The 24,913-nt window shown below is 39.1% G+C and overlaps 1 protein-coding gene and 1 pseudogene across 1 annotated transcript; both read right to left on the bottom strand.

Moving 5' to 3' along the window:
• Positions 1 to 216: 216 nt before the first annotated feature.
• On the bottom strand, positions 217 to 23,424 carry LOC110051039 (alpha-1,6-mannosylglycoprotein 6-beta-N-acetylglucosaminyltransferase A-like). Its single transcript, XM_089277297.1, has 18 exons — positions 23,156 to 23,424; positions 20,240 to 20,379; positions 18,651 to 18,749; positions 18,383 to 18,460; positions 15,796 to 15,957; positions 15,115 to 15,278; positions 8,425 to 8,556; positions 7,048 to 7,172; positions 6,624 to 6,772; positions 6,053 to 6,124; positions 5,641 to 5,739; positions 4,720 to 4,803; positions 4,364 to 4,426; positions 3,741 to 3,857; positions 2,787 to 2,864; positions 1,694 to 1,793; positions 1,546 to 1,603; positions 217 to 819 (listed from the first exon to the last, which is right to left on the bottom strand). Exons 1-18 carry the CDS (start codon positions 23,262 to 23,264, stop codon positions 621 to 623), a joined length of 2,028 nt encoding a protein of 675 aa, XP_089133423.1. The 5' UTR covers positions 23,265 to 23,424; the 3' UTR covers positions 217 to 620.
• On the bottom strand, positions 13,275 to 15,098 carry LOC149098071 (uncharacterized; annotated as a pseudogene).
• Positions 23,425 to 24,913: the final 1,489 nt, after the last annotated feature.

Here is a 24,913-nt window from a genome sequence, read left to right as displayed (position 1 = left end):
GCAGTTAGAGGAGTTTTTTTTTTACTTCAGTTATTTCCAATTTGGACGAATGAAGTTGTCCAGATCTTACCTGGTAAATTATACTGCATCCAGAACTGCAGGGGCGGATTTACGGAAGGTAGATTAGGTGGCTAGCCACCCCGCATTTGGAGAAAGACTGTGAGAAAGACTGTGAGTATTATGGCAGAAATAAAAGCACCTCCCTGGACAGGTACCTCATTGTCATTACAAGTAACTTTATTCTAGCTAAAATAGCGATAAAAATACGTCATTCTCTAACAGTTACAACAGTTAGCAAGAGTAACGAGAGTCCGCACGCATGCTCAATTGATCCTGCAACCGCAAGGTACCAGCCACTTCCCCTTGAAAATTCCTGGATTCGTTCCTGAACTGTCCAGTTAACTATTAATTTGGGCAGTATCCAAATTAACAATTAAATTGTACAGTTTGTAAAATTAACAAAAAGCCTTGCATGGGATTTTGGCTGAAAATATAATAAGTTTCTTTATTTTTATCTAGCATGTGTTTGGCATCAACGAACTCGATGACGTTCTTTCGGCGGAAACTCGCCTTTGCGCAAACTGTAGCGCATAATAGACTAGATTCCAAGTAACAAAATATCAATCACAGTTCTTACAAAATGCCACTTGTTGAGGCTTGTAATCTCGACATGGACACAAGCGAATGCGTGCTGGATCTTTAGCTACACAACTGAATAAAAGCGGCATTGCTTGAAATGTACATGACTGGTCAGCGGGATTGTATGAAGGCGCATGAAGAGTTTCCTCCTTAGCTTGTTTTCCACAGGATACTCCCAACCTGTGCAAGAGGAATGAAACAGCTACATGTAATGGAGTGGCTTCCAGCGTCACTTAAAAGCATGGAATAGCAAAGGAATGTTCCAACATAAACCAGGAGCCTGCATAAACCCATAGTGCATATTAAGTGCCACAAGTGGACCAATAATTGTGTTTTAATTAACTGACTTTTTTGAAAGTTTACTTTTCTTGGGTTCTTGGGCCATGATTAAATCTTTCCATATTTTCGTAACGGGGCTTATGATCCTGGAACTAGGCTAATGCAGATTTTGGTTTCCAGTGATTTGTTCTAACGCGCTTAATAGCCTCATTAAGACAATGGTAACGAAACGTAGCCAAACAGAAAGTTTAATGAGCAATGAAACTTAATAGTCTTTTCTAGGGCGTTACGTGAGAGACGGCAGCGAACAAAGAAGAGAGGGACTTAGTGCAAGGAGCGAACAAACGTGGCGCTACCCCCCCCCCCCCTTCCCCCATTTTTTTGGCCCCCGTTTTTCGCGTTGCGCGCCAACTAACTTTGCAAATTGTAAACAACTACGGATGGGCCAAACTTTTATCTCAAAATGAGAACCACAACGGGTATCATTTCAAATTTCTATTGCACTTAGAACTGATGGATATCTTTACATATTCATGTAAAGGATTTTTCGGACACCAATAGACCTTTCGACATTGTCCTCGGCATCACCACGCTTGCATGACAATTACTAAAAAACACACCACTTACTTTTGGAACTCCTCTGCTGAATTAATGTAATTGAAAAAGGATGGCTCACAAATAAAGCCTGAAAGATGTAAATACTATTTTAATGAACAAGCGATTACAAAAAAAAAAAGATTTAAAGAAAGAGAAACCTGACTGAATTTCATCATACCACTTTTCCCGCATGCGTCTTTACACGAGTCGCCATTTGAACCTAATGTTAAGTGCATTTCTTTCAACGGTGGCCATTGCTCTCCATGTTCGCAAAAATCCTAGAAAAAAAAAAAACATAAATGGTATATTAGCTTCATAAAATCCACCTTTGATCTGTAACTAGTAGTTGAATTTTAAACTCTTTCCTATTAACCCCCTTAAATTCAGACAGATCTGTCGGGAAACGAAAATAATTCGTAAAAATTTCCGTTTCATCCGATCACCGCAAAATTTGGCTGAAAGACTGGGAAGGAAATTATCATTCTCTCTGCATATTTTGGGGGAACATACTTTAATTCTAGGTATATAAGCAAAGTGAACAGTTACTTTACATTTCAAAATCATGCAAGTTTTGGCCACTGTCTTTGGTGGAAACAAACCAAACCGGGAGCAGCTGTAACTTGATTGCGCTGCAGTTTGGGACGAAATAGCATATGGTTACGAATGACTGTTTCTTTCTCGTACATATACATACAACATAATTTTCAGGGTCGGAGTATTTCTAAAGTGCCCTAAATGGTTAAAGGTCCTCACCGGCGCTTTATGCAGATTTCTCTAGCATAAATAAAGCGAATGGGACAACAAGGCAGCTAGGGTACTGTGTAGTCACCCCTGGACCTATCAGCTCCACTCCCGGATGGACTTGAATGGAGACTGAGTCATTATCCAAGTGTCTTGCCTAAGATCACAACACAGCTACCTCCTCCTCCTCCCCTCCCCTCCCTCCGGATGCCGTGATCGATCCAGAGTCAAACACGCTAACCCTTGGAATACTTCACCTGTTGCTTATTGTTGTTTCGAAGAACCACAAATTTTCATATTAAGTCTTAACCCGTTTGAAGAAAAAATTACCAGCTGTGTCACCCAATTGCTTCTTTCAATAGGGCCACTATGTAAACTACTGGGCCACCAGTAGTCAATTAATGTTGACCCTCGTAAAATAAAGTCTTCTTCTTCACGCATTAGGTTAAGTTTATAATGTACTTTAATTTGCAAGTACTCTCTCCTTATTACCAATTGAATATGATAATTACACCAGCTGTCATACTAACCAGCTTCTCTGTAAAGATGTTGACCCGTTCTAGCATGCCTTTTGGAGTCCATTCATACGGAAGAAATGGCTTTACCGCCTAAAATAACAGGAAGAAATGTATGAAATGACTCGATTACTTGCTGGTCAAATTAGAATAGACAACTCGCGCGCACGAATGCGGGTGCAGTGGAGGGTTTACGTAGAGTGATATGTGAAAATTCTATCAAAATTGCACAAGTTCTTAGCTTAGGCGAGTGCAATCATTATTTGAAAGAACCTTCAAATATGATCGTTCACGAGTACATGCAGTGCAAATTCTCAACCTCTCAATCTTTCATATGATAACTCATGATCAATTATTATATGAGCAAGATAATTACACACGCGCTCGCTTAAATTTGCAATAGCACTTTAAAAGACATGCGACCGTGGCAATCAGAAATCCCGAACGCACGTAAAATTCTAGAGTGTCAAGGCTTATCACTCGCTTCGCGAGTGTCTTACCGTGATGAGTTTGGCGCACACTCGAGTGCCCTCACACTCGACTTAAATCCTGAAAAAATGTTTAATTACTCGTGTAGTGCACGATCCTGAATATGCATGGCTTCATTGTAGCTTCTCACTGGCTAATTTGAGGATACTATAGCCCTCGTACCCCCCCCCCCTCCCCTCTCTGGGGGCAGGGGGATTCTCCCGGAAAAATTGGGTGAGAGTGTGCGCGCTTTTCAACCCTTTTACCCTTTTTAAGACCAAAATCTGCGATTTTCCCTACTCTGTTTATGACCTGACCAAACATTCGTTACCCTATTTAGGACCTGACCCTTAAATTAATACCCTGTTTCAGACCTGCTTATAATAGACTGTTTTCGATATATTAAAATTCAGCTTGGCGACGAGACATTCCAAAGATTTCTTTTTGATCAGTTTTTTTAGAACGAGACTAAAGAAAGCTGCAATTAAATTTATTCGTTACCTCTGATGACAATATTTCTTTCACTGTAGATTCCACTAATTCAAGATTATTGACATCAATGGTATATACATGCGGCTTGCCAATGAATGTTTCCATATATGGGTGCTGTGACGTCAACTAGAGTGGAAAATGGCGAAAATGACATATGTCGCAGAAGGAACAAGCACTGGTTTATGTGGATACGACAATTTAAAACAATAATAGTAATAAACATAATAATGATAATGATAATGATAATGATAATAATAAAACAATAGCCGTCATGAAGGCAATCCCTCTGCAGTAGCTGTGGAAGATAATGCCCCCGTGGCGAGTGATGAGGTAGCTGTCCACAATGATAAAGAACAACTAAATGATCCCAACGTGCCGGAGACCCCTCAACACACCAATGATGGAGATGCTTGTTCCTTCCTTTCTGCTAGTAATCCAGCAGACTTATGACTGCCCTAGGCTCACGGATTGAACTCGGCACCATAAGTTAAAAGCGGCAAGACTTTAAGGATTTATAATAATAATAATAATAATAATAATAATAACAATAATAATAATAATAGCAATAATAATAATAATAATAATAGCTGGTTTAAGATTAAAAAAGATTATGTAAAGATGAAAGTACCAACCTTCCGATAAGTTGGCTTTCCTTCGAAAAAGCCTGAGTTTTTTCGACTAAGCGGAGGATCTAACTGCCAAAAAGATGAAATATACACTGTCAAGTATGTGAAACGCATAATATGCTTTAGGTTTCAGCATAGCGCAGTGCAGCATACCATACGATTTTGTTGCACCACCGTCAACCCCTCCCCTGGATCCTCCTCTATTTATAATGTATATATAGGAGAATTACATTGATGTAAGAGTTAATGGAGGCCGGTTTTCACTGGTTGGTGGCTTTTCTCAGTCCTCTTGAAACTTTAACCATCCCAGCTTTTTGTGGCGTTTCTCCGGCCGATATACCAATAGGTCCTCATAAGCTTACCTTGGGATTAATAAAAACACATCCTTGGGAAATAGCTTCGAGTGGTGCCGGCCCTTCATAGGGCTCTCCAAGGCCAATAAATATCTGCCAATTAATACAAAACACGGTACAATTCATTAGAGGTCCAGGAGTCGTAAGGGAACCACTGATCGATAATTTCTCTTGAGCATAGTGGCAATGACGAAAAGAAATAACAAATTATAATAAAATAAGTTCTTAAAAACGAATTATACATAAGATCGATAGGCGCAGTCCATACTGGTTTCCGCCGTTTTCAGATTTATTTTCAAAACGACTTCAGTTAGAAACCCAGGAAAGGGGCCTTTAAGGAGCTAAAATTCAGAACATTTCTCCGGCCTACTCTAGAAACGTGCACCTTCGGGCTCGTTATTTCGGAAAATTGACACCGTTTATCCTAGATCCGTGCTTTTTGCTCTTTACAGTCTTGTTCATACTACGGAAATCACTGAATCGTGGAAATGTATACGGGCTCGACTTTTTGTACAGCGACCACTCCTACTTTGTTTTGCTGACATGCGTGGTGAATATTAGTTCTCAAGGTCTCGCTGACCTGACTCACAGTCATCGACAACTAACACTCTTATGTGCGGAATATGCTCGCTTTGGACACAATTAGTTGTGGATAACATTTAGTCCTCTGTGACAAATAGAGTAGAAATATTGCTAGACATCACTTTATGCTACACAAACCGGGATAAGCACCGGCCTGATGGGTCACTTGGCTCGTATGCCTTCTTTACCTTCTTTTTACAAATATTCAGTCAACAACTAATGTCTTGTCTTAGGAAGCTAAACCAAACTTGCACATTTTGTGGTGTGCTATCATTAACTTAAAAACCGCTGATTGTGTGCATGCGCGTACTGCATGAAGCAACGCCATCACTATTGATCCCACAATACCTTGCTTCTTCTCAGCAGTTGCTGAAGATCGCCTGCCTTCATTACTCCATGATTAATGACGTAATCCGGCACATGATCTTGGACGTCTTTCTGTTGTTCCTGTAAAATGGGCATGAAGCTATTTTAGTATCAGCTGCAAAGTTGAACATTCGAACGTTCAGGATAACTTTTTCAAGTTGTTCTGGTAAAAACCTTTCTTACATAAATATTAAATATCAATCAGTTTAGTCGACTCGTAATTTCAGGTTTGTCCTAAGGATTTAAAACTGGTCTGGAGATAATCTAACACAACTGTACTTAATTTGTTCTTTAGTGTCCAAGGAAAGAAAGGAAAAAGGAACTATTCACTAGACCAAGTAGTCTCTGCGCTTTACTAGACGTGAAAATAAACAACTAGAGACCCGTAACTTACTTCTGTTTCATTTCCAATGGTGCCGTGTATCTCCAAGTATTTGCTAAGAGTATCGATGTAGTTTCTTCTATCCTGTGGTAATCAAAATTGAAAGATAGCTATGTTTACTTACTCTAGAAATTTACAATGTAAATATAACTTATATTACTTCTTATAAAGGGGTCCTGAAAGGAAGAATCTCTTCCCTTGGGTTAGAAATTGGAAACGAAATGCAGTTTTTGCCAATTGAATCTTGTAGTCTTTCAATAAAGGCAGGAGGGGATCCCCTCTAGCTTCGTTTTCTATTATTTAATAAATTTATGCAGGCAATTTTAAAGCCTTCTACGCGGACATACTTTCGTAATACAGAGTGAGATTGTTTGCTTACTCCCAGTTCTGATCAAACATAAATTTTTCGGCGAAAAAATATATTGCAATACTTTACAGGCCGTATATGAAATTATATGCTACTAGTCTTAACTGCTCCTGATATCAAATTGTTTTACACAGAAACACTTGACGTGGAGGTCGACAGACAAAACTACCAAAAACGAACAAGTTAACAAAAAGAGACAAGAAATATTTTGCTCACAAATAAAAACAAAGCATCTTTGGCGTACAACAAACCGATTGGTTTATCGGCTGGTTTCTTTGTATCGTTAAGCGAGGCTCCTTGGCTCGTTTCCATGGCAACTACCTTGTCGATAGCAAATCCAAGGAAGAGATTGTCAGGGCTGTGAGCTGAAGCAACAGAGAAAGAAAAAAAATCAAAGTTGTTCTTAACTCAGAGAGCGAATTAATGTCAAGGGGTTGTGTGAATGACTAGGCAGCCCACATATGCGAGTTGTGCGGGTGTTCACTAAGCAGTCAGGATCCACCACTGTGCCCTCCTACGTGGAACGAGAGGAACACTTGGAGAGTGAAATGTCTCGTACGAAGAAACTTTATGACATGTCGACCAGGCCGGTGTTAATAAATCTTAATGTAGCATTTAGCTTTCTTAAACAGTATCTTACGGAACATGGTTAGCATCTGTCGCAGTTGAATATCAAGGTTTCCAAAATCGGCCCCTTCTGATGGGTACTCGGCGTAATTAAATTCAGCCTCTGTACCGAATGAGTCCAAAATCCGTAAACTACATCTAAAAAGAGATAATGAGAACGATACCATTAGCTTTCTCCTCATCTTCTCCCACCTCCCAGACTGCAAGGAAAATGAGGAGAAAAACGAAGAAGGGAAAACAAGCGATAGCCGTTTGTTTTTTCCGGGCACGATAGATCGATTTCGTTCCCTCTTTTCTCGGCACTCTAAACACCCGAACAAAACTTTCCTTGTGAGGTTGCCAAAATTGACCGGCCAACTGGGGGACGGAAATTAAAGTGGGGAATCCACGGGAGGCAGGGGAGGAGGGGTGGGAACATGAACGAATTCCTAAGATAGCGGAAACCTGGAGAAATAGCATCAAAAAAAATTAACGATAGTTTGTAATGTTTAGCAAGATAAAGAGCATAATTAACGAGGAACGATCCTCGGGTAGCTAAAGACAGGAAAATCAGACCTTCAGAAAATCAAATTAACAAAATCCACGATTTACCAAGTTTTTCATTCGTCTGTCCTCCCCGGGGGGACTCCCATATCAAAAGCATGGGGGTACTCGTCGGAAATTTTGAAAAAGAAAATCCAAATAGGTACCAAGATTCTGTATGGTGGGCGTGGCTTGAAATTAGTTTCCACCCCTAATAAGTACCAAGGTACCAAGATTTTTTTTCTTAGGTTATTTTTTAGAACATTTTCAATTCGATATCCAATTTTTATGAGAACGCTATTACCTTTTTAAGCTTTTAAATTTTTTTAAACATTTTAGCGTATCTTTTAAAGTAGTTAGTTTTTTATAGATATATATTATTTATACATGCTCTTTTTATTTTACGTTATACAGGGCCCCCTTTGATACCAGTCCTGCGACTGAAGGGGTCACCCTGTTTAAATATCGATTATTATTATTATTATTATTATTGTTATTATTATTATTATTATTATTACCAATTCTAAAAAAACGCATTATCTCCTGTGACATTATTTTTGGCTCAGTAACCTAAAAGGTATCGCAAAAGTTCCCATTGTAGACATTTTGGGGCTTCAATCAATCAATTTAATCTTTATTTAACATCCTCTGAGGTACCAAGACCGCTTTTTGACCCCTCAAAGGTATGACGAGGACTTCGGTCCTTTTTATCTGGGAGTTCCCCTCGGGCTGTCCTTAGTGTCGCTGATCGTAACGATTAGAAATTTCGTTAACATCGTCAATTAGCGATGTCAAAGTAGCCGTGGATCCATGTGGCATGGTTAGCCGAGTGGATCTGCTGATTTAATGTTCTGTTCCTGTTCTGTACCTGTATTGTGACAACATGGGACCCAGGTCAACCTGAAGATCGAAGGTGCCGAGGTAGTCAGTATAAAGGAGATCAAAAGGTTTTCGTCCCGTTCGCCTTGCACAGGTGTTGTCGGGTGTTTCAACTAACGTTCTGGTGAGAAAATATATGTAAGTGATATAGTTAAAAACTGTAAATACAGTGGAGCCCCTATAATTAAGCGGCCACCTATTAAACGGCCAGTAAAATAATCAAAGTCCCGACGAGGGCTTTTCTACTGTTTTTACCTCTATTAAGCGGGCAGGCCCCTTTAAGCGGCCTTCATCCATTTGCCCGAGGATGGCCGTTTAATAGGGGTTGAACAGTACGTAATTATATTTCTCGTGTACCTTTTATTTTAGCGAGAAGCGGAAACAAACCCTTCGCTTGCAATGAATTTTCGCTCAGATTTCTTTCTCCTCTCTCGCTGTTTTACCACTTCTCTAGCCGAGAGAAAGAAGAAACGACTTTCAATTCACCAAATAACCGTGGAAAGAAAGATGAAAAGACCGCATGCCAAACTAATATAATTCGGACTGTATTATTCTATTGGAATAAATCGTTCGAGATCAGTTGGTTGAATAAGCTTTTTGCGCTCTGTTGGAATAAGAACATTTTCGTTTGGTTCCACTGATTAATTTTTTGAGAGCTTTTTTTTTTAATTGCAATACTACACTTTACGTAAAATTTTACAAAAAACTACTTACATCACTTTCTATCACTACTTACAAATTACAAATTACAATACCAATCAACATTGTTTACAACACTAAAATATAACAAACTTTTTTACAGGAGTTAATTCTAAATACCAACGATATTACTAATAGGGCCAAAAAATAATAATAATAATAATACAACTAACAGATACAATACTACTACTGCTGCTAACACACTATTCTAACAACTGATGAAAGTAGATATGAGTGGAAAATGCCGGCACTTCTGTTGGAAAGCGTTTTGTGCTCCCGTAATAATTGAAACATGTTTTTCTACTTTTAAATTGCATCTAACCTGATTAACGTATTCTATTAAGGATGGTCGAACATTTTTGCACTTTCAAGAGTAAATGTAAAATCTACCAAGTAGTAAACAATGATTGAATAACAAGGCGTTTTTCTCTCCTTTGAGACCTAGACATTGGCAAAAAGTTAAAACTTGTGAGGCTGGTATTAAATCAACAGAGACGAAAAATTGTTTAACGCTATTCCAAAAGGCTTCTGTGATCGGGAATTCCCAGAAAAGATGAAGCAACGCTTCTTGTGCTGTTTGACAAAAACAACAAAGATTTGATTCCGAAAATTTAATTTTAAATAGAAAAGAGTTTGTAGCTATTTTCCTGTGTAGAAATTTGAAATGGAAGTTCCTTAATTTCGTGCTTAATGTACATATCCTAGGTAGTAGATCAATTGACTCCCAGTCCAAACTTTCCACATCGTCGAGTTCACAGTCTCTAATCCATTTCTTTTGGCTTTTTTCTGGGGGAGTACATTTTTTGGTCATGAGGATTTTGTAAGCTACCTGACTTTGTTTGTTGGACTTAAGCAGTACATTTTCTAGAATTTTTTCTGCTGGCAATGTCAATTTCAGAGATCTAGTAGCACTCCTGATAGCCGAGGCTACTCAACAAAATTCAAGGAACGAAACTGGAAAACAAAACTTATCTTTGAAACAACTGTAAGACATATTTCTTGAATCACTTGTCATCAGATCGTTAATTTTCATCACCCCTGCATTAGCCCAGTGTATGAAATATTGTCTTGCCTGCGATTCTGATCATTGAGTTATTCTAAATATGACCAGCACTGAAATTAGCTTGAGAGGCAAAGGAATCCCTACAATTTAAGTCCGTCCACAGTTCAATAAGTTCCTGGATGAAATCATCTTTTAAATGAAGTTTTTTGGCATCTTTTGGTGCCAAATTACCGAGAAAAACTAATTTCCCGCCTACCTTAGATAAATGAAAGTCGAAAAAGCACTTCTATTTAGATTTGCAGTCGTTTGAAATATACGTAAGTATCCATGAAATTTGCAAGGCTTTATTAAATTCTATTATGCCTAGTATCTTTTGTCCTCCATCCTGGTAATCTGCTATCATTTCAGTCCGCTTAATTTTGTCGCCCTTGTTATCCCAAAGAAATTTAAAAAGAAGATTGTTTGTTTCTTTGAGCGATTTTGAACATGACGTTGTTGATGACAGAATATAAACAAATTGTGATGCAGCTAGAGCCTTAATAACTGCAATTTTACCAATTAAAGTTAATCTCTTGTTTCTCAATTATTTAAGATATCCTCTACCTTACGAACCTTCTCTTCGTAATTCTTCTTCTTACTTTCTTCACAATCAATGCAGAACCAAACACCTAAAGCCTTAACCTTGCCATCCACCCATTTCAGATTTTTATCAGAGCATATAATCTGGTTGGATCCTTTCCTGGAGCCGATCCAAAGAGCTTCAGTTTTTTTCAATGTAAGGCGATAGCGGACACCCCTGCCTTACACCTCGACTTAATTCAAAGAAACCCGCTGACCAACCGTTATTTATAACACAGCTTTGAATATCACAATAAAACAAATTGATCGACTTAATTAAAGAAGAGCCAAAACCAAAATGGTGGAGTGTTTACTCAACAAATGCCCATTCGAAGGCTTTCTCAAAGTCAACAAACAGAAGTAACCCGGAAATATTCGTTGATTCTGTGTATGAGATGACCGTAGACATTGTTAATCAAGCAAATGTTTTCTGCAATAGATCGTCCTTTCAAGAAACCCGTTTGGTCGTTGTCTACTAAATTTTGCAAAACAGCCTTGAGACGTGAAGCAATCGCCTTGGATGCAATTTTGTAGTCATAGGTTAATAAAGTTATGGATCTCCAGTTTTTCAGTTCTTGTAGTGCTTTGTCTTTCTTTGGGATCAATGAAATGAGGGTTAAAGCAAACTTACCCTTCTGATGGCTTTTGTTAAGACAACGTATAAGAAAAAAAGAGACATCCTTCGAAAAAAAACTTTATAAAATTCGGCAGGAAGGCCGTCCGTTCCGGGCGATTTACCGGGTTCCATTGTTTTTAGTGCCTCTAAGCATTCTTTTTCAGTCAATAGTCCTTCGCATTTTTGCTTATCAACATCATTAAGGGAAGGGTGTTCCTGGCCGAAAAACAAGTTGTCAGAACATGACGTCACCGTGGGTTTTTTTGAGGCGTAAAGCCGACTATAAAAAGAATTGCATTCTTTTAAAATATCTGGGTCGTTTGTAGCATATGAACCGTTGCTCGTCTTAATCTGCGTTATTGATTTCCTCTTACAGTGTCTATTTTCTAAATCCAAGAAATATTTGCTATTTTTCTCACCTTCGTTGTACCATCTGACCGTATATCTAATTATGGCCCCTTTTGTTTTGTTCTGTATAATATTTTCCAATTCGTTTTTCTTGCACCTTATTTGTTCCTCAAGGACATCTTTATTGTTTACGCCCTGTTCTAATTGCTCTTCTATAGGGCGGTTAGTGCACTTTCAATATTGGCCTCTTCATTTTTCATCTTCTTCATTTTGACTTTGGAATATTTCATTGAGGCATCTCGAATTTTAAGTTTTATCATTTCCCACAGTAACACTTCATCGACTTCTTCATCGCTTTCGTACTCACTGGCTGTTTCGGCTACTGTTGACTTGATAGTGTTGACGTAATCAACTTCACTCAAAAGTGCGGAATTTAATTTCCAGAAACCGGGTCCTCTGGGATTGGAATTGTAATTGATGTCAATTTTACATAACCAGTGGTCTGTTTTGTACGCCGGAAGAATATCAGCATTTGAAATTCTTCCAGCGATGCTTAAACCAACCAAAAAGAAATCTTGACGGCAATGCACTTCTGGTCTGTTCCTTCTCCAAGTATATCTTTTTGCGTCGGGGTTTAAATCTCTCCATACGACCGTCAAATCCAAATTGGTCCTGAATATATTTGAGCTCTTTAAGAGAACTCCAGTGTGTCGTTTGTTTCCCACCTGTTTTGTCTTTTGAAACATCCAAAACAAGGTTGAAATCTCCGCCCATAATAATTTCATCACATTTAAAAGGCAGCATTTGTTCACTCACATTTTTAAAGAAAGCTGGATCATCTGTGTTTGGAACATAAATGTTGCAGAGAGTCAAGGTCAGCTCACCAACTTCCAAATCAACAATAATGAATCTGCCCTCTTTATCACAAAGCTGCCTCAAAATTTTAAAAGAAAAGTTGTTATTGAAAAGAATGGCGACAACTACTTTGTTATTCGCCAAACCACTGAATAAAGCTGTATAACCTCACTCAGCAGCCCAAACCCCAGAAGACTTTTCCGTACAATGAGCTTCTTGCAACATGTAAATAGAATTTTTTTTCTTTTTGAGCCAGTGGAATACTTCGCTTCTTTTTTCATTATTAACCAAGCCTCGAACATCGAGCGAAGATATGGTTATTTTAGACATCTAAAAATAAAACAACTTAGGTAAATGTGACTAGATACTCCGATATTTGCATAAGTTATTTGTAAGATCTTAGGCCCTTTCGCGTAACTTACCCAACTAATATAAATAAAAGACAAGAAAAAACGAATAGTTACATAAATTGATGAAAACATAAAAATATACTTAGTTTGGGTCCGGCTTCAGTAAAGGCTCCAGTAAAGACACATGTAAATGATCACGGTTGCGGCAAGTCTGTCTTGAGTTACTCGAGGCACTGTATTTATGCTGTCTCTGGATATTGTACACTTGGTCTTTATCTTATACCATTAATGTACGGTTTATCGTAAACCAGTTTTGTGTCTTGCCCCTCCTTCTTTGCTTCTTTCATCACTTTGAGTAAACCCTTCCGTATTTCAACGATCTCTCTCGGAAAATCCTGTGAAATGCCATAATTTGTTTCCGCCACTGTCGGGCACTTGATAGTAGAGAGGTTAAGCATGACGTTAACGGCAGACGGCAAACGGCAAAGACAACTTCCGATTTTGAGTTCTTTTCTTCTAATCCGTAAATAAAGCTCACAAAAATGGAATAACGTCTCCTACTATTCATTGCAAATACAAATAATTTCACTCTACTGTACACAGAGCTGAAGAGAGACGGCAAAAGTTTCATTTTTGCCATTTGCCGTTTGCCGTAAACGTCATGCTTAACCTCTCTAGTATGCGCTCTTTATCTTTGTGAAAGCTAAAATTTAGCAACGATCGGAGGCGTGGTTTGCTGTCCTCTCTGATCTTACCGAGGTGATGTGCCCTTTCAATTGGTATTTCATTGGTTTCTTCTTCTGCCATATCTAGGTTTTGTTCCAAGAAGGTATATAGCAGAGTTTCTGTCGTGGCGCTGGATTCTTGTCACACTCCGGGAATGTTGTAGGAAATAAGATTGTTCCGTCTGCTATGGCTTTCTAGCTTTATGGCGCATTCCTTCTCAACAATAGCAGCTTGTGTTAATTTATTCACATCTTCGGTGAGCTTTGATAGCGTCTTCTGTTGTGTGTCCGCTCGCTCAGTCAAGGTCGCTATGGACTTATAAGCGAAATCCAGGCTTTCTCTCAAATCAGAATTTTCTTTCTCCATTTTAGGCGCTGTTTTTCCTTGAGCTCTTCGCTTTCCTTTATTCCAGCTAAAGCGAGGTCCAGTTTACTGTTTATTTCTGCGAGCGTCGCCGCCATGTTGTTGGGCGGATTCGATTCTTCTGAATTTAAAGGTTCATCATCTGTCTGAGAGCCTCGCGTCGTTCTTCTTTTTTTGCGAGTTTCTTAACTTGTTTCCGCGTCGTTTCCCTCTTTATCTGGCATTGTGTCTAAACGTATAGAGCCGTCTTTCTACGCCATATTGATGTAGTGGTCACAGAGCTCAAAATTAACGTCCGCGCACCTCGACAGCTCTTCCCCAAAAACCAGGGCTTATGCATTATAAATACATAAAGCCCTCCAAGTCAGGAGAAATCTTGTGACTCAGTGACAGACCCTTTGTTGGGCGTATCGTTTCATATCGTGTTGTCTGCGTTCTTATTTTCTAAACCGTTTACTACTACGATACTTTTTCAATCAGGGTTAATCAATATTCAACATCTTTTTTCCCAAGGAAGATTGCGCGCGATTGCGCGCAATGTCTATAAACTATTCTTATCTGCTATCTAGTCATCCCATGCATATTGTTTTACTTTATAATTGCCCTCATAGCAACAGGCTATGAAAATATGTATTCTCTTTGTCTGAAAAAAAAAAACGTTTTTAAACATCATTCCATGACAATTTAGTTGAAAATACCTTGAAAGACAAAGTCTCCGTCCGCTCAACGTTGCAGAAATTTGAAAACGGCGCTTTCACTCTAAAGACGCATCAAATGTTTTCCGTCCACACTAAGCCAGAGAAATTAAACGCAACAATCACCAGAGTCGTTTTGGATTTGTGTTTGAGGAAACCTCGAGCAGGGAAATCACATTTTTATCGTGATGTCATCGTTTTACGGAAAGCTCCGTTTTCAAAATGTTCTCCGTCCTCACTAGAATGCCAAGCCGGCGTTTCAAATTCCTCCGCTTTGAAGAGCGTTTTCGAAAAGCTTTGTTTTCGTGACGGATTAGTGTGGACGGTTGACTTAACCGTAGAAATAAAGCTGCGTTTTCATATTAATTTCTCCAAAGTTGCATGGACGGATCAAAGTCTTGCGTACCTGTTGATGAATTCTTGCTCGGAAGATAAAGTGATATTATGTCCAAGGATGTAAGAAGAAGCGATCAGATCGCTCCATTGAACCATCTCTCCCAGCGGCAAGCCGGAGTAAGCTCTCTCCAACCAATGTTCGTGATAAGCAAACGCTCCCATGTAAAAAAGTATCTGTGACGATTAGTACAAACAAAATATCAGCCGAACGAGCAGAGCGAGACTTAAGAGTTAGCTACAAATATCAAACAATAGGATTTAACACACAACTCGGGAAAAAATATTTGGTCTCATAATTTGACATTCCGAGTGGAAGTATCCTCATACAGTACTTTCACTTTGTATTTCAGCGTCACAGACTGCCCTGATAAGCACTTTTTATTAGCTCGAGTGACGTAAGCAGACCAAAGTAACTAACGCGCGTATTTGCTTTGTTCTTTGCATTTCACGCTAAGCAATTGGCATAAAAAACTCGCGTCACTTTGTCACCCAGTCAGAAGGAAAACCGAAACCAGTCTAATGCGCTCTTGTACGTTTACGATGCAAAATGATAGCAATTATTCCCATGAAACCTTGCGAAAATACAAAACAGTGGAAAACTCTGATCTCTGGGAAATCATTTGGTCTCTGATTAGCAAGCATTGTAAACTGAAGCTTTTATGTAGAGTTTACGTTACCTTTTTTAACTTACGTTTTTAACTCGACGATTCCTAAAAGCTGATTTTTCTGTTTCAAGTTGCTTTGCTGCTAGCTTCCAGTCTGGCCAAAGTCTTGTAATACGATCTCTCATCCACTGGTATTTGCTGTGGTTCATTTTTTTGAACAACTCGCTAAGATCTTCTCTCACAATTGCCTGCGAAGATAAGATCGGAACACTTTCAGAAGCAACTTTAATTTTAATTAAAGTTGGATGGAAGCTTGCTTGTTCAACTTCACTTGTTTCCACTTTTTCGACTTGTTACGTAAAAAAAGGAAAAGCAAAACAAAACAAAACAGACAGACAAACGAACCATAAAACTTAAACCTTAAAATCGTCATAAACCCGGGTGAAGTAAATAGCCATCTTTGTGTTAGAGACGTCGCATGCCATTTTAGTTTTTGTATAATGAGAAAAAAATGGATTCGTTATGTCTGTGATAAGAGAGTCTCTCCAGAGATGTATCACAGTGTTGCTTCTTGGTTTCTGTTAAAACACTAGTTCGTATAGTGTGATCGTCCGGGCGAGGATAGTTCTGAACAGAACTGTTGATGGTGACCGACGTTTCGACAACCTGAGCGGAAGTCATCTTCAGAGTCAAGAAAATATTGTTATAAATCTGATCCGTTGAAAGCTTAGTCAGTTTCGCCATGATGGTATTGGCTAGAAGGTTCGTGTAAAGTTTGTCAGCAGTCATTGGTCGTTCCAATAAAGTTCGATCGGTCTGATAATTAAAGTGTCGATTTCGTCTACTAATGTCGGCGTTGTGGCGTTCAAGTTACTACTTTTGGATTTAGCTTAAGGTGGTATGGTACCCTAAAATATGGCGATGTTCATGAAAAATTCAATTTCTTGGAAATACAAGACTTAAGACCCTTGAGGACTTGTCAAAAACATTTTGAAACGATCTTGCCGAATTTCCTTCCAGATGAGTGTGAAATTTAAGGAAAGTACACAGTGGTATAAGTTTTTTCACGTGGCAACGGCCATAGCAACGACTGTTTACTATAAGAACGTGACCAAAAATATAGATTATTTTTAACTTATATGAACGAAACTATATAGAAAAAACTTTTGAGACATGTACAACTCGATTGGTATAATTATTTGTGAAAAGCTTTGCCTCAAATTGCCATCACAGACTCATTCATTTCCCTTATGACAAGGAATCTTTCCCACAACTGCGGTAACTATTTACAAAATAGAACAACCATTGCACCATCTCCCCCGAGATCCAATCTGCACCCCCCCCCCCCCCCCCCCCACTATTTGTGGTTCGTTAAATGCTTAATACTTCGTGTAAAAAACTTAAAGTGCATTTTTCTCAAAAGTTTACTTTTGTACCGACTGACTTCGCGCCAACATTTCTACTATGCAAGGTTTTTAAGTAGAATTTCTGAAACTTGGGCTCATCAAAGCCCAATAGTGTCGTGATGATATAAACCAAAAAAATCGTAACATTTTAAGGTCTGTCACGTGACATGAGATGATTTGTCTACTGGGTGAGGTAAAAAATAAGGTTATTTCCAAATAAAGCTGTAAAAAGCACTGAAAATAAGAGTTAACTGTCAAAACTTAGGTTCATATCACAGAACAAAACAGAAACTTACGTGATATGCTTATTTGACAGTCAATTCTTGTTTTGTAAAAGAGCAGGAAGTGTTGGCGTCAATACTCTAAAACACTACTTCAAAAGGCTGTGGCTGGTTTCCATAGCAACCATTTTGAGTAAAACTCTAGAAATTTAATTTCTCTTCTTGAGTGCAATAGCACACAATTGATCTTTCTTCGCCATATTTAAACAAACTTTTTGCATGGTCCATATTGAGTGTACCATACCACCTTAAGTGAACCTTTGCTTGGAACCATTGCTTTACTTTTACTGACTTTACGACGATGAGCCGCGTTTCCCCCCCGGTCTCACCTGAGCAGACTGGGTCTGAGAAATAGACACACATGACGTAGTAGTCTCGATGTCAATATATCGATTGAGGAAGTTCGATTATGCCACGTATCGAAAGCTTATTAACGTGTAAGTGACAGAATGTCTTCTAAATAGCTGTTTTGGTGGTCAAAGGACATGATTTAAGTCTGGCGATCGGTAACTTGACATGCAGCATTCGAAGAACTGAATGTTTGCGGCAGTTGGCGATTCCAAGAGTGCTGTTAAGCGCTAAAAGATGGAAACTTGGTTTGCGACTGTGTCAGGCCAAAACAGAGCAGGTCTAAAAGCAGGTCACTTCAAGGGCACAAAAAAGGTATTTTGGCGAGTTACATGACAAGTAGTAGATACCGGGCCTATGAAAGTATGAATGTTTTGATCTGGTTTTAGACTTCTGAAATGTCTTGACTTGGCGGGAAGGTGCATTCCGTGTCACAACAGTATAGTTACCCACAATGCATTGCAAGATGTATGTGAAAATAAAGGCTGCTGTTAGCCAGGAACCAGAACAAGCAAAGTCAAGACTATAGCATATTTGAGGAAACGAATGACCCGTTAAATTGCTCTGTCTCTGCACCATATTTAAACAAACTTTTTGGTCCATATTGAGGGTACCATACCACCTTAAGTCAGCCATACCAGTTCTGTCGAGTGCTGTGCATTGACAGATGAATAAAGATGTCTTCTCCATGGTAACAAAGGACACCACTTTTCCACCTGATGAATATGAAATAATATAAAGCGAATAATTCTTTAAAAGTGGGATATCATTAGAAAGCAACCTTATTTAGGTTACCACGAGCTGCCCATATGTCAGTGACACACGCCCTTGTAAAAGCGGCAAGCATGATGGTAAATACATATTTTCCTCTTTAGACATGCTGTATTTATAATGTGCTGTGTTTACCTCACTAAAGAATATGAGCAAGCTACAGTCGTCTCTGGGATCAATTCCATGACGGTCCACGTAACATTTTCGGTCAGAAGACCACATGAGCCTCATCCACTGAAAAAATTTTTAAAAAAATTAAACAATTACAATTTAAACGATTAACTGTTTTGTGGGTAGCTGGAGGCTTGTTATTTTAGCTAACAGGTTATTAGGAGTGTAGCTACAGCAGTTAAGTTGGGCGCGCACGATGAACAACACTTACGGCGGCGCGCGCTTCCGCAACAAATTTTGCACACGCAACATTGATAATGTTTTTTGAATTGCTCCGTAGGGTAATCATTGAATTATGAATGTCCAAACAAATGTTGTTGTTTTGTTTTTTTTTTTTTTACTGTTTTTATGGCTTTGTTTGTGATTTTCTTGAATTTCCTTCAGTGAAATCTTCCAACATTTTTACAGTATATTGCTTCCAGGGGGATACGAATTTTAAACACGAAAAAAGTATTGTTTGTAAAGGCAGTTTTTTCGATTTTTTCAATTTTATGTCTTTTACCGCTTCAAAAACCCTGGTCTTATAGATTTCCCAGCAAAGCGAGCTCCGACTAAAGTAAAAGATTTACTATCAATCTGCCAAATTTATCGGGATTTCACCGAAGGAAACGCAAGAAAATTCACTGTCAGTTTTGCTTTTTGCGCTCATGTTGACGCCATAAAATATTCAAAAACGCTGACGGTTTCCTTCGAGCGCGTGCAGATTACTTGAGCTTTCGTCCTCAGCACGCGCGCGATCGTAAAACTATAGGGAGCCACCTTAAGCTGATTTACTCGCAGTTACTATAGTTTGTAGCCTTAAGAATACTATTTTAGTTGTTGGAAGTTTCTTTAAATGTGTATTCAGTTATTTAAGGCTTTTTCCTGCGCGTATTTGTTACGCGTGTACGCTACTTTTGTTTCTAAATCTTTCACGTAAGTTCTAGTTCTAGGTTTTTCATTAGCAAGATCAATTGACGCAGGATCTTTCAATTTACCGCAAGAGCATAAGTTTCTCCAAGTCTATTATTAAACATTCGTTGTTATTGTTATTATTGTTTATCCTTGTTCTGGTGATTAAGGCAGCGCCAAGTTCTCGCGGGTGTTTATAAATATAAAGGTTTTAAGAATTTAAATAAACAGCAGTTTGGGAACGTTGAACTTAATCACTGGAGCAATAAGGGGTCAGGTTGATAGCCGAGTTAGTACATTGGCAAGCATAGGTTGAACGTATGAAAATAGGTTACTAGCTATGTAGGTAGGTCAGGCTGGGTAGGTAAGTACATGTAGGGAGGTATAGTGTGGGTAGTATGCATAGGAACGTGTGCGGATAAGTAGATAGGAGTCGGCAGGTAGTTAAGAAGGTTGGTAAATGAGGCCTAGTAGCAGGGTGGGTTGGGTAGGTAAGTAGATAGGTAAGCAGGAGGTAAGTAGGTATAGGTAGGTAGGAAGGTAACCAGCAGGCTGGTAGGTAGAAAAGTAAAGGACATTTATCTCCTGAGTTTTTAAACTCTGCACAGTCTTCCATCTCTCGCTAGACTAAGCAGCACTTATTACTTCATTCTTTAGTTTACCTCGACCTTGTATTTACATAGTGGATATAACCAGTCGCCAGGAATGGTACAGTTTTTTACCCGCGGAGCGTGGAATAGTCTCTCGTGTAGCGATACACCCAGTTCGTTAGCTGTTTCTTTTGTTTCAAAACTCCACAATTCTGCAAGCCAAACAGAGGAATGTTAATAATGTGTTATCGTCTGTCCAATGGTCCATCTTAGATTTGAGTTCCAATGAACCTTGGTAAAAATTATTTTGTTTATTTGATGGTCCATTTGACACTAAATGAAGTGATCTGTGTCGAGGGTAACGGTAAATTTTCAGTTTCCCAAAAATCAATTTTATTTCTTGAGGCGGAGCAGATGGAAGCCGGCCGGATATTCGAGAGAAATAACCGTTTTCCTCTGGGAAAGACATAAATAGACACCATGGATGTTTTCCATTATGCCAGACCGACCGGTCAGAGACCAGCGGGACTAACCGAGAAAATTGGAAGGACATTTTCGAATCAAACCGGGCCAGCCAAGAGGAATGGCTCTTACCATGTTTTATTCCTTTTTCGAATTCTCTACATAAGTGAAGAGAAGTAGGGCAATGAACAGGTTCCTTTGGGGTGATCTGAATCAGGATCAGTGATCCAAGATCACTCGGATCATGGTGCATAAAAGGAACCGACGAATCCACTCTGGTTACACGACGGATTCATCGGTTTCTTTGATGAACTATGATCCGAGTGATCTTGGATCACTGATCCTGATCCAGATCACCCCAAAGGAACGCACCCTAAATAAATCTACCTATTTTCACGAATTTCCGTTATCAATAAGTGAAAATCACTTTATAAACACCGACTTTAATCACTTCCAAATTTTATCTGGATGGACTACTCCGGGACAATTGGCACCGCACGTGTAAACCAGCCGGGATTTCAGTGCGATTCTAATGTGATATTTCGCCGCGATATCGCAGGAGTTTCGAACGTGCTCGAAGCCTGACCCAGTTTCGCGACGTTTGGCGATTAAAAAGGTAGCAACCATGAACCAGGAGGGACCCCTCGGAAGGTTCTTTTTTCTGGGACGCGAGACTGAACATAGCCTACGGACGCAGACGTATTTCCGGCTGTCACTTGGTTCCGCCGAAAAATAACGTCTGCGAACCCGAGCTAGGGAAAGATTTCTGTGACGTAATGACTTTTGTTTCTCCTTGGCCAATCAGATTCCATGATAGAATGAAACTCGAGTGCTCCTCGTAGCGAATACCTCGCGCAGTTTGAGCTAAACTGTGATTGGCTAAGAATTTCTACGTCACAGAAATCGTTTTCTGGCTCGGGTTCGCAGACGTTATTTTTCGGCGGAACCAAGTGACAGCCGGAAATACGTCTGCGTTCGCAGGCTAGACTGAACAAGGACAAAGACCGACCTAGAAACCGCCGTGGATCGTTCAAGAAGAACTAATACTTCTAATTGGGATGAGGTAAAAATGCCCTTGCTCGTGCCAGAAGAGCTCGAATGATTACAAGAGGAGCTATGGAGGAGAATCGGGGAAGCCATGAAGGGCAATGGGGGAGACTTTCACTGGTATGTCTTCATTAAACACTGACAATAGCAATGGCAATGCACAAACAAGCAACAGAAACGTTCCTCTTCATCCATGTGGTACAGTTTACTAAGTAGTGCAGCAAAGCAAAAAAAAAAAAAAAAGAAAAAGAAAAAACCGAAGAAAAACCCATTTATCACGACGCCATTTTGTAACCAAAGCTTGCGTCCCTACTCTGTAGCGAAACGGCTGCGCAAAGTTACCGTTTTTTGGACGGCGCGACGAAAAATTGTATTGAAATGCACGACAAAAAATGGCCTGTGTAAACGGACCTTTAGTAAAATTGCCTTACATAAGGCGCAACCTAAAATCATCTTACTGGCCGAGTCTGCGATGTTGCTTGATTTTTATGCATATGTGCCAGTGAAACCAGACTTTATAAGACAAGAAAATTCTAGCCAAACAATAATGCCGATTGTCTGCAATATTTCCGGTATTCAACGATACCTATTTCACCATTCTCACTCCTGGCTTTAAAGAAAACGAACTGGATCAGAGCTCGACTGCGGATCGTTAGGACAGTGAAATATTTTAAGGAGGTTGTGTGTAGATCCTATGTGTGCAAAATAAATGTAAACAAATCTTGCAAATTTCAAGACAGCAGATTAACAGCAAGGGAAGCTAGGGCCGGGTTGTTCCGGAAGAGCCCGATTAAGCTAACCCAGAATTATTAGCGAGAGTTTTGATTTCAATTTTGTAACTTTTCGTTCTGTTTATATTGTCTGTCCTTCAGTTTTGTGTTTGAATAATCTCAAACTACATAAAACATAAGCAGTAAAAAACATTTTTATACAAGAGGACAAAGACAAGAAATGATCATATTTACAGTTATATCTTTAAAAAGTTAAAAGCACCGCATGAACAACACAAAACCGTGAAATCAATATTGAAACAAAATTATCAAAATAAAAGCTGCGCGCTTTTGCATTTCATTTACGAAATATGCAATGATTAGTGCTGGATTCTGAAGGTCATAAATAATTTTATGCCTCTTCAAATGATTTTTCTATTGTTAATGCTTAGTTTAAACCATTGAACGAGTAAAATTAATGGAAGACATTTTTGAAAAGAACAAAGCTAACGAAATCAAATTCATACGCCTGCCATTGACTCGGTTGTCACCAACCAAAACTCAACATGAACAATTTTCTCGTGAACAGTCGTTATATATAGCAGCGCGTGGTAAACGCTATGATTTAAAGTGAATTAAATACTAATGACAAAGGCAAAGCTTTTTCTCTGTAGGTGCCATCGAAAAATATCTCCCTCACTCACGATTTTAATGTTGACTGTTTAAACCCTTCAAGGCAGTGAGAAGCCATTTATATATTAGTCCTTACCTGTCGTGGAAGCGCTGTCGAGATTATAGAAAAAAATCCAGCATTGAACTACAAGATACATCGCAATTATCCAAATTGCCAACGTGCCAAGTTTTCCTTGTCCTCTCATGCTTGCAGTCTATATTACCAGTTCATCGATATCTGCGAAGTACAGTATTTAACGACTGTTTGCAAATTTATTCCAAATAGCCTTTGTTGCCCAAACTAGCCGGGTCTTGTTTATTCTTTGAGACGTGTGATCTAACATATACAAATCCAGTCAGCTTTTGTTTCAGTATTCAAATATATTTAGGAAAATGTTTCAGCTCACAGCACGGTTTCTAAGGTAACTGAGTGACCGCGGGAAACTGTGCTTTATCACGCATTCTTCATTTGCTGGAAAGACAGCTACGAACTGCCAGTGAGTATACTGAATTTCCGCTGTCCCTTATACTGTGAGCCGAGCACAATCACCTTGACGTACAGTGGGACGCTGCCCGAAGCGTCCCACAATATCGACCGCTAAAATTACCCGTTAAAAAAGGCCTTTTTCGCCCATCGGACATTACAAGGAAACCAAGATAACTGAACTAAAAAATAGGATGAAAATCGTTTTACACTAAAACGCGCTTTGCGCAGGTGGCCATTGTATTCATTACTCGGCGAACTGCGACAGGCCATGAGAGATCAAAAGTAAATTATACCTTAGCAGGGAAACCCAATAGCTAGAGGAAGGACTACAGGGAAACCAAGAACTTCTTTTCTATCAGAAAAATAATTAAAGCATGAATTTTTCGTCGCTTTTTATAAACTCCCTTGTAAGTGAGGTTGGTTCCAAGTCCCCCAATCTAACGCGATCAAAAAGCCAAGGGAAAAGCGTGGAATTAAGGATGACGTGTAACAAAAGTAAGTTTAGATAGTCATACAGACTGAGATATCAGTAAGTCTATATAACATGGCCTATTCTACGGTTAATTTTTTATTTGCGTTTTCACAAAATTCAACGTGGATTTGAAGTAATTTCGGGTAGAAACTACAAAATTGCGCGAATTTGTGTCACATTTACGATCATAAAATGATGCAAATATATGAAAAACCACGACGAGCGATAAGCAGAACTCAGAACAAAATGCTCTCACACACTCGTTAAACGGAAGCCGGTAAGCATCTATTGACGTTTCTTTCTAGACATGAAATTAAAAAAATAATTGTCATTTCTGCTTGACAGAAATTTGTATATTTTGTGCAATGAACGGAAAAATAAATTTACTGAAATTAATTCGCGAGCGGTCCATCTTAGCGTCTCAGCGGACCAAATTGCAAAATTCGGACCGCAAAGAGAAGCAATCAGAATTATCCTTTTCATCGCGTACCAGTTCAGCCATGTAATAAATATATGCTATTTATCAGCATTTTCAGTGCCTGAGGCCACGGGTTTTCACTATACTGGCCGACCATAACCGGTAAAAAACGTATTTATCGTACGGGCGTTACCGTGACCGTGGGCAGAAACACTGTAGGAAAATCCGGACCGCTCAAAGAACCAATTGATTGCAAGAATTTAAGTTACTTTGCCCTCTTGGGAAAAAAAAAAAGTCCGTGTACCCCAATTGGTGTACGCCTTCTTTCAAACATTTCGGGTAATGTCTTCAATTGTCTGTGTCAGATATTAGTTTTAAACTTCGAAACTCGACGGCCAATTTTTAAGTAATTCGAGTGATTTCGGAAACGCAAAGCCGTGAAAGGACAACTGAGAGCGCACTGTACAAATTTGCTTGG

The sequence above is a fragment of the Orbicella faveolata genome, unplaced genomic scaffold (genome assembly GCF_042242905.1).
Source record: "Orbicella faveolata isolate gen_17 unplaced genomic scaffold, um_ofav_v1 contig_46, whole genome shotgun sequence".
NCBI lineage: Eukaryota > Metazoa > Cnidaria > Anthozoa > Scleractinia > Merulinidae > Orbicella > Orbicella faveolata.
This window is presented reverse-complemented; position numbering and strand designations above follow the sequence as displayed.

Excerpts from the sequence above, each read along its gene's own strand:
- LOC110051039 (XM_089277297.1), bottom strand. The coding sequence starts at position 23,264 with ATGAGAGGACAAGGAAAACTTGGCACGTTGGCAATTTGGATAATTGCG. Across the intron at positions 20,380-23,155 it reads CGACAGCGCTTCCACGACAG|AATTGTGGAGTTTTGAAACA; the intron begins GTAAGGACTAAT and ends TTTGGCTTGCAG. Across the intron at positions 6,773-7,047 it reads ACAGATGCTAACCATGTTCC|CTCACAGCCCTGACAATCTC; the intron begins GTAAGATACTGT and ends CTGTTGCTTCAG.